At 42.2% G+C, this 14,807-nt stretch overlaps 5 protein-coding genes across 5 annotated transcripts; 2 read left to right on the top strand and 3 right to left on the bottom strand.

Annotated features, from left to right (window-relative positions):
* Positions 1–85: 85 nt before the first annotated feature.
* On the bottom strand, positions 86–2,620 carry CLUP02_11939 (fungal specific transcription factor domain-containing protein; the record flags this gene model as incomplete). The annotated part of the gene is made up of 3 exons (XM_049290904.1): positions 86–2,073; positions 2,140–2,261; positions 2,382–2,620. Coding segments are annotated over 3 exons (2,349 nt in total), but the record flags the coding sequence as incomplete, so codon positions are not given.
* A 373-nt stretch (positions 2,621–2,993) lies between these two features.
* Positions 2,994–4,588, top strand: CLUP02_11938 (major facilitator superfamily transporter; the record flags this gene model as incomplete). The annotated part of the gene is made up of 3 exons (XM_049290903.1): positions 2,994–3,180; positions 3,250–3,330; positions 3,387–4,588. The coding sequence occupies 3 exons, from the start codon at positions 2,994–2,996 to the stop codon at positions 4,586–4,588; spliced, it is 1,470 nt and encodes a 489-aa protein (XP_049148048.1).
* A 228-nt stretch (positions 4,589–4,816) lies between these two features.
* Positions 4,817–6,771, bottom strand: CLUP02_11937 (uncharacterized protein; the record flags this gene model as incomplete). Its single annotated transcript, XM_049290902.1, has 6 exons — positions 4,817–4,994; positions 5,056–5,920; positions 5,995–6,058; positions 6,127–6,271; positions 6,353–6,441; positions 6,496–6,771. The coding sequence occupies 6 exons, from the start codon at positions 6,769–6,771 to the stop codon at positions 4,817–4,819; spliced, it is 1,617 nt and encodes a 538-aa protein (XP_049148047.1).
* Positions 6,772–7,227: 456 nt separating this feature from the next.
* Positions 7,228–8,348, bottom strand: CLUP02_11936 (uncharacterized protein; the record flags this gene model as incomplete). Its single annotated transcript, XM_049290901.1, has 2 exons — positions 7,228–7,667; positions 7,721–8,348. Coding segments are annotated over 2 exons (1,068 nt in total), but the record flags the coding sequence as incomplete, so codon positions are not given.
* A 3,568-nt stretch (positions 8,349–11,916) lies between these two features.
* On the top strand, positions 11,917–12,156 carry CLUP02_11935 (uncharacterized protein; the record flags this gene model as incomplete). The annotated part of the gene is made up of 1 exon (XM_049290900.1): positions 11,917–12,156. A coding segment is annotated over one exon (240 nt), but the record flags the coding sequence as incomplete, so codon positions are not given.
* Between the last annotated feature and the right edge of the window lie 2,651 nt (positions 12,157–14,807).

Raw genomic sequence — 14,807 nt, 5'->3', positions numbered from 1 at the left:
TAAGTTTTGCACTGGCTTAAATGTAGACCTAAATTCGCGACTTCCTCATAATTTCCAAATTGCCACTCTATAACTCATGCTGAGATCACATGCTTGCATGATCATGCATAAGAGTGTTGATAACATGCTCCCATTGCGATAGGTCTCCGCTCTCGGGAAGAAAGAATCCAGGATCATCCCACGTCATCTGCGCGCTTGTCGTGCTGTAAGGAAGTCCCAGACCAGCCATCAGAGGATCAAAGTCGGGACTTTCAACTGGCAACTGAGGTTGTGTCTCCATTACTGGCGGTTGGCCAACGGGCTGAGAGAAGCGCCTGCTAGGTGAAGCTGAAGCCAGAGCTAGCGGTACTAGGGTGTTGGCTGGTGGCGGGTGAGATTGCCTTGCCTTTTTGACACAGAGCTCAACTATTTTGACTTCAGCGAGGGCAAACTCATTGAGCCAGACGTCATTTCTCTGCATCTCGCAGTATGCAGATAAGTCCTCGAGGATGGCCTGAGAACGTCGAGAGTGAGGGTCGCGGACAGCTATGATGCCCAGGACAAGAGCACTATTGAAGAGGTTATGTGGTCCCAGACTCCACTTCAAGCGGTCGTTCAGAGGTTGATTGAACATTCTGAGACCCATGTCAAGGTCTGCGCAGGCGGAAGCTATACATACGTCGTGACTGTGTCTGTACCGATTTGTGATGGATTGGCGGAGAAGGAACGGTCGATGTAGTGTGACTCTTGTGAAATGGTACATGCTGTGCAGATGTAATCTCTGCCAGGGGAGGAAAGGGAGACGGTCGTCTTTGGAGATGTCCGGGTCCTCCAACTCGAAATATGGTGGTAGCCTGCCTCTCCAGGTATCGATCTCTTTGTCAAGCGTGAGAACAGTCTCATATGAAACTGTGAACAGACCGAAACATCGCTCTTGAATCTTGCCTACGACCACGGCGAGTTCGTGAGCGAGCCGGCTGAAGACGCTCGCGGTTGGCTCAGAAAGGGGTGCTTCTGGGACTGAGGCAGCCTCCTCGTCATCTAGGTCGTCTAGCCAGACATTGGAAGCCTGTTTAACAAGACACTGTTGATCAACAATAGCAAACGGCCGGCCGAGAGCTAGTGCTATGGTTTTATCGAGCATGTAGAGATTACTCCATAGTCGTCGCCTGGTCTCTGTTTCTTTCTTGGGAAGTCTCCACCGTTCACCATCGATATGCATGCCCTGCGCTTGAGCCATCCGCATAGCGAAACTCGTTGTGAGCCACGACTCCGGTACACGACGGGTGTAAATGAGATACCGAGTGACCAGAACACCAGCTCGCACGAGATCCGTTGACTCGCCATAGAAAGTCGGGGCAATCACAATGGCTCTCCGAGCAGCCCAGTAGAACCGCTGTGATGTGTCATAGACCTCACGCTGAACCTCCCTGTTCCGCGGCCTTGGGCAATCCAACAACACCCCATAGGCTAAGACAATAAACAGCAAGGCCAGCCAGCGAAGATCGATCGTGGCAAAGTCATCAAAGCCGAACTTGCGAGACCAAAAGTTTTCGTACTTGGCTTTGAAGGAGGTTGGCTGAACGGCGTCAATCGCCCAGTTGAGCTCGTTAAGAAAGCATTCCGTCAGCCTATCGACTGTGGACTTCTTGCGCGGTAGCAGTCCGAGGAGATCCCAAATCTGAGAGAAGGGGCCATTCTCTTCTCTGAATGAATGAGTTGATCCCGCCTGGGGTTTTGAGCTGAGACCACTTGATAGCTCTGGAGCCGGCGCTTGAATGATTTTTGCGGCGGCTTGAGGGCCGAAATATGAAGAGCCGAAGAAGGATGGCGCATCGCGGCTTTTGAAGAGATTGCCGACGAGGTTTTCTGAGGACTGATCTTGGCTGCCACTCTCGCCTTGCCGCCCTCCGCCGCGACTCGAAGATCTTGATGGGAAGGTCCTGGAATTCGAGGAGCTATCAGGTTGCTCAGCATCTCGTGCAGGGATTGCGTTCGTGGAAGGAGGTGAGACTGGGGTCGCCAAGTTGGCGTTCGGCGAAGTCATGAGAGGATCGCGGTGGCCTTGAGACACTCTCGGGCCATCGTCTTCGACTAAGTGACTATAGGAGCACGACGAACCGACTCCTCGCCTTTCACAATTGAAACATGGTCGCGAACCATTGCACTGATGAGGTGAAGTTAGTGAGATGATAGAATTTGGTTTAGAGTCTGAGGAAGCCCTGCAAGCCGTCGTCAAACTGAGTTCAGCATTGGCGCCGTCAATTATGTTTGCAGCAAGACTACTCAAAATGGAATCTCAGCGTAATGGTGCTTCATGTAGGCTGTCAGGAAATGAAGAGATGGCTTCGATGAGACCATCGTATCGTGCCAAGATGAATTGAGACTGCAAGCTCACTCACTCTCTGCTTGCGCCGATGACACGACTCGCACGCAACCGCATGCCTACCTCTCTTCCTCTTGCGAATAATCGGACTTTTCGGATTAGTCGTCCTGGGCGTTGGGGTATCCATTGAGAAGATGCTCGGACTGTCTGCCGAAGTATTGTCGCGTGCTTGCAAGATCGGTAAATGGGTTTCTTTTGTACGGACCAGAGGGCGATGTCGGGGTATTCGAGTCGCCAAAGAGACTTGGCTATCAGTCTCTCCACATTTTGCCGAAAGGAAAAGCTCGGCGCTTCTAGGCTATTCGCGGACTAAGAGATAAGAATCCTACGTTCCCCGGCTTTGCCCCCGCTAGACCACAAGGATGGTCTTTCGATGCGACGATAAGCTTGCCAATTTCCCGATGGCTAGCCATGTGCGTCGGTCAAAAGCCGACTTTGCTTGATAGGCGAATGCAGTGACCTCACCGTGCCTTTGTGATGCATCTTTCGCATAAGGTAGATATATGCCCTTTGAGGGATACCATGTCTAGTCATATGGACATGTCGTCAGCTCTATACAGAGTCGCAACATAATTGCTTCAATTCGCTTGATCAACTTAGACGTTCAAAAACCGCCGGACATAGAACAATGTCTTCGGAAAAGATGCCAATGGACGCCAAAGATGGTGATATCGAGCCCCATTCGGCAGCCGCGAGCTCCGACCTCACGATCGACCCGGCTGCGGAAAAGCGTCTTCTAAGGAAATTGGACGCATGGCTCTCACCAATGATGATCATTGCTTTCTTAGTCGCTTACCTCGATCGCAGCAATATCGGTACGCAAGTCTCAACTCAAAGGTTTACTCTAATCAACCAAATCTAATTGGGTCCGGATCTACATATAGGCAACGCCGCAATTGCAGGCATGACAGAGGACTTAAGCCTCACGGGCAACAAGCTGAATGTCGCTGTCACCGTGTTCTATGGTAGGATGACACACCCTGTTCTACAAACGAATAACACTAGCTCACACGGACTTCAGTAACTTACATCACCTTCGAAATCCCGGCATCCCTAATTCTCAAGAGAGCACGGCCGAGTCGACTTATCCCATTCTTCATCCTGTCCTGGAGCGCAACAGTTATCGGTTCGGCCTTTGTCACCAACTATGCCGGTCTTCTCGCAACTCGTCTCCTCATTGGTGTCTTTGAGAGTGGTCTTTTCCCGTGCCTGACGCTCTACCTTAGCACATACTACAAGCGCGAGGAGCAAGCTCGAAGAATTTCATACCTTTTCGTTGCGTCTGCGTTGTCTGGTGCCTTTGGCGGTCTTTTGGCCTACGGGCTGACAAGCTTGCACGGTGCGAGCGGCTTGGCTGGATGGAGATGGCTTTTTCTTATTGAAGGTGTCATCTCCGTGGCGGTTGGCTTGGCCTTCATTCTTCTCCTTCCTGACAGCTTCGAGTCGGCCAGATGGCTTACCGAAGATGACAAGGCGCTGATGCGCATCCGTGCTGAGCAGTCCAGGGTCTACCAGGGTGAGTCGGAATCGTTCGACAAACAAGAAGTCAAACTCGCATTCAAAGATCCCAAGGTTTGGCTGTCAGCTGGCTGCCAATTCTGCGCGAACACCTGCTCTTTCGGCTTCGGAACTTTCTTGCCAGTCATCATCCGCGGGTTTGGATACAGCAGCATCAAGACCCAGCTCCTGACTGTGCCGGTCTACATCTGGGCATCGGCAGTCTACCTCACTATTGCTTACATCTCGGACAAGATCAACAAGCGTGCTCTTTTCATGGTTCCTATGGCTTTGATCACCGCCACAGGCTACGCTCTGATGCTTGGTGTAAACATGAAGTCAACTTCGGTCCTCTACTTTGCGACTTTCGTCACGGCAACGGGTATCTACTGTGTTGTCGGCCTCAACGTCACGTGGATTTCGAACAGCAACGCTGGGTACTTCAAGCGTGCCACAGCGATTGGCCTACAACAAACCATCGGAAACAGCGCTGGTATCATGGCTGGACAGATCTACCGCATCACTACTTCGGACGGAAGATACACGATTGGTCATGCGGTCTCTATCTGCACCATTACGATTGCGTCGGTTGGCTACTTTACCATGTGGAATCTGCTGAACAGAATCAACAAGAAGAGGGAGAACATGAGTATCGATGAGAGGTCACGAGAGATTGACCAAGGAAAGAAGGGTGATAGGCATCCCGACTTCCGATACACGCTTTGAGGCATTGGGAATTTTCTCCAGCGGCCAAAAGTCTCATCATGATACTTCCTTATCCCCTTACATAGCTAAATACATGTCTGCATATTTGTAAGCACCTTAGAGTACGTCCTCTGTTGCGGAAAAAGAGCTTGTGTCTCATTCTGCTGCCCTAAATGTGATGCAGTAGCTTGTCCAGCAATATGTAAAGCTAAATGCTGTCAATTTTGACATTATCTCAATGCAAAAACATCAAATGGAATATTTAATGAACAGCACCCAGGCGATGATAATCAGCGAGCAGACCAGACTAATGCCTACTGCCGTGTATACCTTAGATGGCTTACGTCCAACGCAGTCCTCAAGCTTGCCCTCTTTCTCAAGTCCCATCCGCTTCTTGTTATTGATGCTAAGAATTCCCGAAAGATACCTAGGCATGGATATTAGTAAACCAAACGAGTGCATATCATGTTTCAGCAACCTCAACTTACTTTCGGTCCAAGATCCCGTAGAACAGGCCGAGACAAAACTCCAGACCCTTGACAGCCACAAAGAAGGCGATGACACGCTCATATGTGCCTCCAGGGGTTATGTCTTGCAGTCTTCCGGCAATCATGTCCACGATGACGCTTCCAGCATTATTGAAAACCTTCCAGATTCCGAATACGAGTCCAAGTTCGAGCTGGTCAGGGACGATGAGGGGAATCGATGCCAAGAAGGGAAGTGCATTCATTGTCGAAGCCACAGATGCGATGACCATGGAGCCAAGAGCATTCGTCTGGGTGTATCCAATGAGGCAATAAACCAGAATCCAAATGGCAGATGTGACACTGACAAACACCATTCGGTGACCGAAGAAGTCAAAGTAAGAGCCGATCAATGGTGCGCAGATGACAGGGATGACCTGTTGCACTGCGGATGTGTATCCAGCAAGCTGAGCGGTGGAACCTCGAGTCTCAGTAATGATGTCGGCATTGAGACCGTTAAACCCCCCTACCACACCAGCTTGGAGAATTTGTGTGCAGGCAACGAGCCAGAAGAAGCGAGGGACGCGGAGGAGGGAGCTCCAGTCAGGAAGAGCTCGCAATGTGCGGGTACTCTTGCTGGTGTTGGTAGTCGCAACTTCGGTGTTACCAGCCTGCAGACGTTCACGGCGAGTGATCTCCATGGCTCGTTCCTGGCCTGTGGGCATACGAGTCCAGGCTGGACGTGTCCAGACCCACCAGACGTAGAAGATGTTTTGCAAAAGGTTGGCGAAACAAACGATGGCGGGGATCCAGAGCGCCCAGCCCCAGAATGAAGTAGCATCTCGCATAGGGACCGCGGTGGCTTTCGCAATGAGGACGATGAGTTTTCCTAAATCCAGACCAAACATCAGTATCTGTATCTCTGAAGCATCTTGTCGTGTACATGTAATAGCAGAAACGTACCGATCGACAGATCTAAGCCGTACACCAAACCGAGTCCCTTATGCTGGAACCAATGGGCCGAGATCTTCAACCATCGTTAGCCAGGTTGTTGATTGAAGTTTGACAACGTCATAGCGCTCAAGAAAAACCGACCTTAGATGTGCATGTCTCGATAACAGTGCTGCCAAAACCCATGATTACTCGGCCAGCGACTACTAGAGCAAATGAATCCTGATTGGAGCCAGCCGCTGATATCACCGCGCCGATGAAAATTGCTACTGAGCACGCCAAAGAACCCCTATTGATATCATGTTAGCAAATAAAGGCCTTATGCTGTTTGTTTTCCTCTAATAGAATGAAAACTTTGACAAGAGCTTACCATTCGACACCATAGTGGTCGAGCCCGTAACCCCCAAGAATCGGAAGAACGGTGTTCACGAGCGATGTGGCCGAGGAAATAGCTCCGTACTAGAAATAGTCAGTAAAGGTCTTTCTCTGTAAGACCTCACTTCCAAACCTTACCTGAGAGTTGTTGATATTCAGATTCTTGATCAAAGTGCTCTTGAGAGGGCCAAGGGTGTTCTCGGAGAAAGACGAGCCCCAGGAGAGGGCAACACCACAGATGAGAGCGGTAGCCTTCCACGTCCATGGGAAGTCTCTGATTGATTCAGCATCATCAGAAGGATAAGTCGTAGCGTCTGCGATGCCCTTCTCGTCGGTCTCGGATCGTGTTGGGGAGGCGTTGTCATCGCCATTCGCAACGGGCAGAGACCGCTCGATTGGATCCTTAGAGACCATTGCGGAGCGCAGCTACAAGTGGCTTAGGAGATAATAGGGAAAAGACGAGATTTTTGAGCATGAAAAGGGCCAAAGTTTACCGCCGAGGAGGCGCAGGAGGATCAAGTTTTATCAATCTTTGTTCGTACATCAGATAAACCGCCCAGACCGTGGCTCGGCGTCGGTTTGGCTCCACACACCTTGAAATCCTAGCGAAGTGCACTAATGCAAGCGCCCCAACGCGACCCATTTATGATGGGCATGGGCGGCTTTTAGACAAGTGGGCGCATCTTGGGTGGCATCGTGCCGGCTGACAGCAGGGGCTTTGGGTTCCCTGGGACGGATGCCTCATTTACCCCTCGTGAGATTTGCCATGTCACTTTTTTGGCAAGTAATAGCGTCTTGTATGGAAGTAAAAGAAACTTGTAATTTATCGCTCGTGATTTGAGCTCTAGCTTGATATCTCTAGTTCCCCGTCTAAAAGTCTTCAGAGTGTACGTCTATTCGAAGGTCTCGCCTCTTCCGCCAACTTTCCGCCGAATCCCTTACAGCTTCCATCAGCGATTCTGGGCCGCAAGTGGCCATCAAAACTCTTTGGCGACTCTCAACAAACTGCATGGCATCACTGATAACCGACTCTATATCCATCCTTCTAAAATGGAGGTTATAAGCCTGCTCGACTTCATGGCCGTTTGTTCGGGCAAGCAGACTACTTGTATCGTCGGAGCTCGATACGGCTCCATAACCCAGGGTTCTGTTTCCAGAAAGTAGCTGACTTTCGACATCGTGAGCGATATCGTATGGCGGGGCTATTGAGCTTGATGTTGCCTCTTCGTTTGTGACAAAGAGTGATACTCTGACAGCCGGTCCCATCTTCATGAGGTTACTGAGATGCTCGGAGAACCACTTCAGATGATCTATCGCCGCGTTAGGGAAACGCACCGAAAGAAGAGTATGCAATACAACTCACCTGTACGTCTGACAGTCCACACAAACTCGACGGACTGAAGCTTAGGTCTTTCAGACTGTCCAAGGATCCGATTCATGAGGCCAAACGTGAAAGCCGCTCCACTCCCACCAGCGATAAAGATCAATTTGTCGTAGTTGTCCATGTTGGGACATACACCGTAGGGCCCATCGACCGATGCCCACGCCGTAGAACGAGGATGGCATGTAGCAAATTTGCTGACAGCTTTGGTAAAACCCTGGTGAGATTTCATCACAATCTCCAAGCCAGAGGGTCCATTGTTCACGATTGTGAAGGGATGATTCTCATAGATATGGACCCGCGGGATCCACAGGAAGATATGAGTCCCGGGTGAGGCAGCTTGGAGGCCTGGCCTTTTGAGAAGCAGGCGCGTGCCTCCATCCGGGAGCGGATAGAAGGCGACAGAGTTGTTGACGAGATTGTAAAGCATCCTGGAGGCTCTGATTGTACGATCTAGTAGCCAAAGTCCGAACGCAAAGCTCATCAAAGCTGGTATTCTTTTTGCCCAGTTTGGTCGATGCAGCCCCGTTAAGATGACGGCGGCCGCGAAGCCAGCAATGTGACTAATGTTATCGGATTGGAAGTCCAATTCGACCGCGGCATATAGCCGACTGCGCAGGGGCCAATTAGGGGCCCTATTTATAATTATCGTAGCTAGCCTAACCTACGGTTAGAACCTCCTTTTTATACCTACGTAGATATTTATATAGTTTAATTAATCTCTTTATTAACTACGGTTCGAACTAACTACTTTATAATAGGGATACTAATACTAATTAGTAATTAAACTCTATTATTATAGATTAGTAAGGTATCTTGTTACGTAAAAAAGACGACCTCTTAATACTATATAAAATAAGAGATTCGTACTAATTAACCTTATAGAAGTAGACGAAAAAGGAGGTAATTCTCGAATACCGTACAGAATTAAGTAATCGTAGCCCTTTATTACTTATAAAAGGTCGATATTTATTATATTAAACTATGTTAATTAACGGAACCGCTTAAGTAACTAGCCTTTTGCTATCGCCCCGAGTAGCTTTTTTACTAAACGATTTTTCCGTAGCCGGCCTATAATTAGAAATTAACTAGTTAAATTAGTAAAAATACGGTATAAAAAAGCACCGCGCGATTAAAAAAGGGGATTTTTAAATATAAATATTCTTATTTAGCGGTAAAAGTAACCCTATAAGAGTTATTAAGCTAAGAGATCTATAGTATATAGGAAAGTCTATTATTATAAGGACCTTATAGGTACGACCTTAAGCCCGTAATCTAAATAACCTCCTTATAGCTCCCTTAATTACCCCCCGGGTATTACTTAAGAATATAATATAGGGGACGGTTTAACGAAGGAGGAGGGGATTTAAAGGTCCTAATAGTATTAAGCTAAGAGTATTACGGATCTTAAAGATTAATTTAAGAAGAAGGCGGCTACTCTAAAGTAGTCTTACGACCTCTTATTAAAGTTATTATTAGTTTAAAAAAAGGCTAAAAAGATAAGGATTTAAAAAAAAAAAAAAGAATCTTCTAGAGGGCCGCTAAAGGGCTTCTTTTTTATACTAGCTCCCGGTACGAGATTATTAATTTTAAAAGATTAACTAAAAAAGCTATTTAGAGATTATAAAAAGTACGAGGCTTAGGAAGCTAAAAGTATACGGGATAATGAAAATCGGTAACTAGTAAAGATCCCGAGACTAATTACTATATCTTCTTATAATAATATAAACGTCTACCGCTATTATTATTAAAAAGAACTACTAAAACCTACCCTTTTTTACTAAACAAAAAGGAGGATCTTAATAAGTACGATAGCTAGTAATTTAGAAGGGTAGTAGTAATTATTAAAAATAGTAAAAACGAGAGTAGTAGCGAGACGGCGAGAGGAAGTAGGAATCTCCTAGACCCCGATAAATTTATTAAGTAGCGAAAGTACGGATTTATTATAATTAGTACGTAGATTAGATATATCCTTATTAAGATTAAATACGCTAGCGACTATTAATATAAGTATAAGCTAGAGTACGACCCTTAGCGAGTTAGGGTAAGGAAGAAGAGGACGAAACCCGATCCTAAATAGAATCCTAATCCCTTATAAATAAGTAAATATTAACCCGGACTATTAGGGGACGTGGATATATAGAATTTTAGCTTAGCCTAATAGTAAGTAAATTAACGCGGTATTAATCTATTTAACTAAGGTTTATAAGAAAAAGGGGCTATAGGGGTAACCCCTATTTTACGAGATTATAAACGACCTTAGTTACTAACTAAACGAATAGTTCGTAAGCGTAAGCCTAGGAATTACGAAAGTAATTAATAAATTCCTTTACGGGCGAGGGGTATTACTAGCGCAATTATAATCGCAAGAGCTATACGAAATACTAATAATAATAATTATAGAAAAGGAATTCGTATTATAGAACTAAGTATAAGTTATTAAAGCGTATAATCGTTTTAACGAATTTAGAAAAAGGGTAAACGACCTAGATTTCCTCCTTATAATTACTAACGAAAATTTATTATTATAAAAGGATATACTGGGGTAAAATATAGTGCTAGAAGTATAATAATTAATAATTCTACTTATTTCGATCTATAACTCGTTACTATTACTAATACGAAATTCGGCGCCGATTAGTTAATAGGAAAGGAGGTAGACGACCCGAAGTTATTAATAGTACGTAGCGACGCAAGGATCGCATATAAATACCAAAAATCTAGCGATAAATACGAGGTAATTTATAAACTTTAAAAAGATCTTCTTAAAAAAGAAATTATACTCTAAAGAGAAGTATAAGGTCTTATAAGAAACCCTAACGATATTTTACGATTATTACGAAAAAGTCGGAATTAGGGAACACTAGTACTATTCGGTAATTAATATCGTACTTATAAATAAAGCCTCTAATTACTATTATAAAGCGGTACGTAATCTCGATCGAAACGACTTTTTTAGTATAATTAACGTAATCCGAAGCCGCTTTAAGACCTACGATAAGAACCTAGAGCTCTTATTTAAGTTATAAGCGATTTTTTTTATATTTATAACTAGGATAATAAAGGGTAAATTACGAGTAGAGATCCTTAAAGAGCTTATTAATTAAATCGATAAGCTAGCGAAAACCTAGCTAAATAAGGGGATAAACGAGCGGAAAGTCGGATATTTTTATACCGTAATTTAGCGTATATTAAAAGTAAAAATAACCCTATACTAAGTACTTAAAGACTACGAGACGCTCTGCTCGAGGCTAAGATCTAGCTTTAATATTAAAATAAGAATGCCGTACTAAACCTACTTCTAGGCGTACGACGGCCCTTATTAATAATATTAAGTTAATCGAACGTATAATAAAAAGGAAAAAGAGGCTAAATATAGTAATTACTAGTAAAGAGGCCTAGATTTATTAAATAGATAGAGATTTAACTTATAAGTAGGGTAATAAAAAAAGTAATATTATATTTATAAAAAAGATAGATATTAGTTAAGTAACTACTCCGAGGAAGAGCGTACTAAATTATATAAATAGTATAGAAAGTCGAGGGTAATAAATAGTAAAACTAGCCCTCGTCGGTTTAACTAATTCTTTATTATATATAAGGGCAGATCCGGGGGCACAGAACCTATTAACGGTAGCTAAAGTAGCGGCCTAAAGTATATACCCCTTATAAGAGATTCGGAAGATAAGGAAGATCTTACCCCTTATACTAACGAATTAGATTATAACGAAATCGACGATATTAACTACTCTTTTTTTGCCCCGTTAGCTTTTAAAAAATATACGAGGCTAAACGAATAGAGGGTAGTAAAAGCTCTTAATAAGTAGGCTTTTATTTATAAATAGTAAGGGAAGGTCCCTTAGATAACGGATATAGCGGTAGTTAAAAGGGCGAATCTAATAGGGCCGAAGCCTATTCTCTTAACGATTAAAGAGAAGACGCTATCTCTTTTAATATTTAAAAATAAGGAATATAATACTAAGCAAATCTAGGGGTAGTTAGAGGGGTCCTTTTTATACTACTCAGATCTCTCGAATACTAAGCTCGTATAAGTATTCTATACGAGCAAAAGGTATAGCCTAAATAATTTCTATAGGATTATCCTAAATACTAGGGTATTATAATAGTTAACTAGAGGAAAAGGGTAATTCTAAGCGCTATAAAAGATCGCGCTAGTAACGCTTAATATATTAATAGCGGGTATTACGAGGATTAGTTTTAGCCTAGGTAAGGAAATCGTTACCCTAAGTATAATAGAAATAGAAATATACTTCGGAACAATAACTTTCTATATTTTGCCCATTAATACCCCATTTCTCTTATATCTAAAAAACATAGATCGACTAGGTATTATATTTAATAATACGAAGAACAAAATCTTTAGTAATAAGTATTTTAAAATAGTCGAACGACGATAGGGGTATACGTTTATAAAGCTTACTAACGATACGAAGTTAATTAATTACCTAACGAAAAGTGAGCTTAAAAAACTATACTAGAGATTCGGGTACCCGTCGGTTACGAGGCTATATAACCTCCTAAAGTAATTAAGTAATAATAATATCGAGATAAGGGCGCTAGAGTAGTTAATAAAAGTATATTACTAATACTAAATAAATACGTAGAGCCCACGCAAATTTAAGTTTAAATTACGTAATAAGCTTAACTTTAACTAGGAAATAGTCGTCGATATTTTCTATTTAAATAGTTAGCTAGTATTATATATAATCGACGTAGCTATATCTTTCTAAGTAGGGCAATTCCTCTAGGATTTATAAGTAAAGATAGTATAAGTAGCCTTATAGAAAAGCTAGATTAATATATACTAAGGACCGCTAGATAGTATTAGAACTAACGCTAGTACTAGCTTTAAGTTAGTAGAATTTAGGGATAATACGACGGCTTACGGTATATAATTAAAAGTCGTACCCGTTAAAGCGTACTATAATATTAAAAAGGTAAAAAGGGTATACTAGTAGTTAAAAAGGGCGTTTAGAATTATTAAAGAGGAAAATCCGGATTTTACTAACGACGAATGCCTCTAGATAGTACTCAAATGCTATAACGACGCTATGGGGCCTAACGGACTTATACTAATACTATTAGTATTTAGAGCATATTTAAGAACGACCTTAGCCTCGCTACTATTACTAAGCATAAGCTAATGAGCCCGAGTAGTTAAAAAAGTAATACGGGTACTGCGCAAGGTAAGCGTAAAAAAGTAAGTTAACGAGGTAATTACTACGCGTAATAGGCCTAATATAAGGGATAATCTAGATATATTACTAAATTCGGATATACGAGTATAGCGCGAAATTACTTAATAATAAACTAGGCTATATAAGTTAATTTTTATTAACGAGTGCTCTTATATAGTTACGAGAGATCGCGACTAGCTACTCGAAATATTAATTATAGTAGTTAGACCGTACTATATAAATCTTAACGAGGTAATTTCTAACTTATAAAAAGAAAAAGAGCTAGGGGAAACTATATAACCCGTAGTAGAGGTATAAGAAATTATCCTTAACGAAATCGTCGTAGTAGTACTAATAAATAACGAGGAAGAGGAAATTACTAAAAAAGTACTAATACTACTAGTAAGACGTCGTAAAAGACTATAACGGTAAGCCCTAATACGGCAATTTATTACTAGCGACGAGGTAATTAATACTTTTTATATAGTAAAAGAGAAAGCCGATTTCGAGCTAGCGGTTAAACTACGTAAGGAAGGCGTAATTATAATTATTAAAAAGCCGTATAAGGGATTAGATCTTATTAAAATAGATACTCTTCGTAATCGAGGGGTTTATTAATTTATCTTATACGACTTAAAAAAATATATAAACCTCTATATATTTAAATTACAAATAGTTTATAAGATTAAAGGGAAAGGAATACCTTAGCCGTACGAGAAGTCTAGATACGTAATTTAGGGGTACGGTAATATTAAAAAGGCGACGCTACTTATATAATCGCCCACTATATAGCGCTATAGCTAACGATTAATAATAGTACTAATAGCATCGCTATGGAAAAAGGGATACGAGATTTAGAGCCGTGATATTACCTAGGCCTATACCTAATTAGCCATAGGGCTTATAAAGAGAATCCTAGCCTATTTACTAAAGGAAATAATTAATAAGTACCTAAAAGGCACGATTATTAAAGTACTTAAGCTACTATATAGGCTCGTAAAATCGGGCACTTATTAATAGGCTACTTATTACGATTTTTATATAAATTAATTATTAATAATTACTTCTACGTACGACCCGTACTTACTAATCGCGGAGTACGAAAGTAACTAATTTAGGATTATTAAAATATAGACCGACGATATATTAAGCCTATTTAATATTAATTTTATAAAAAAAGAGGATAAAGAGCTTTAAAAAGCGGGCTTCGTAGCGAAGCTAAAAGAGGTCTTTATAATAAATACCCCCCTAGTATTTAATAGCGGGATTCTTATAATTAAAAAGGAAACCGTCGTTTTTTAATAAAAGGGGTAGGGCGAGAAAATTAACCTCGTTAATCTAAACGTAATTAACGTTAAGAAGTAGTATAAGGCTAAGCTCGCGCAAGGGGTATATATTATAAGTATTTATTAGCCCGAGGCGACTTTTAATTATATTAAAGTAGTATAAGCTATAGATCTAACTAAATAAAACGTCGAGGTACTTAATAAGCGGCTTAAGTAGTAATAAACGAATCTTAACCGAGGTCTTATTTATTACCTAATTAACCTTATAATTAGTAAGCTCTACGTCTTTATTAATAGGTTATTTACGAATAATAATAACCTTATTTCGTAATTAGGGTATATTATTATCCTAGCTAACGAGAGTATGGGCGAGAGCGAATTTATTATATACGGTAATATAATTTATTACTCGTTAACTAAAAATAAGCGGGTAACGAGAAGTATATTAGTATTAGAGGTCTATAGTATAGTTAACGGCGTTAACTTCTCCTATGCGATTTTAACGATATTAAAAAAAATTACTAATCGAATTAGCCTTTTACTTATTCTAACGGTTATTTATATAGATTCTTACTCGCTATATAA

Source organism: Colletotrichum lupini, chromosome 6 (assembly GCF_023278565.1).
Source record: "Colletotrichum lupini chromosome 6, complete sequence".
In the NCBI taxonomy this organism is placed as follows: domain Eukaryota; kingdom Fungi; phylum Ascomycota; class Sordariomycetes; order Glomerellales; family Glomerellaceae; genus Colletotrichum; species Colletotrichum lupini.
Note: the sequence above shows the minus strand (reverse complement) of the source record. Positions and strands in the feature narration are given on the sequence as shown.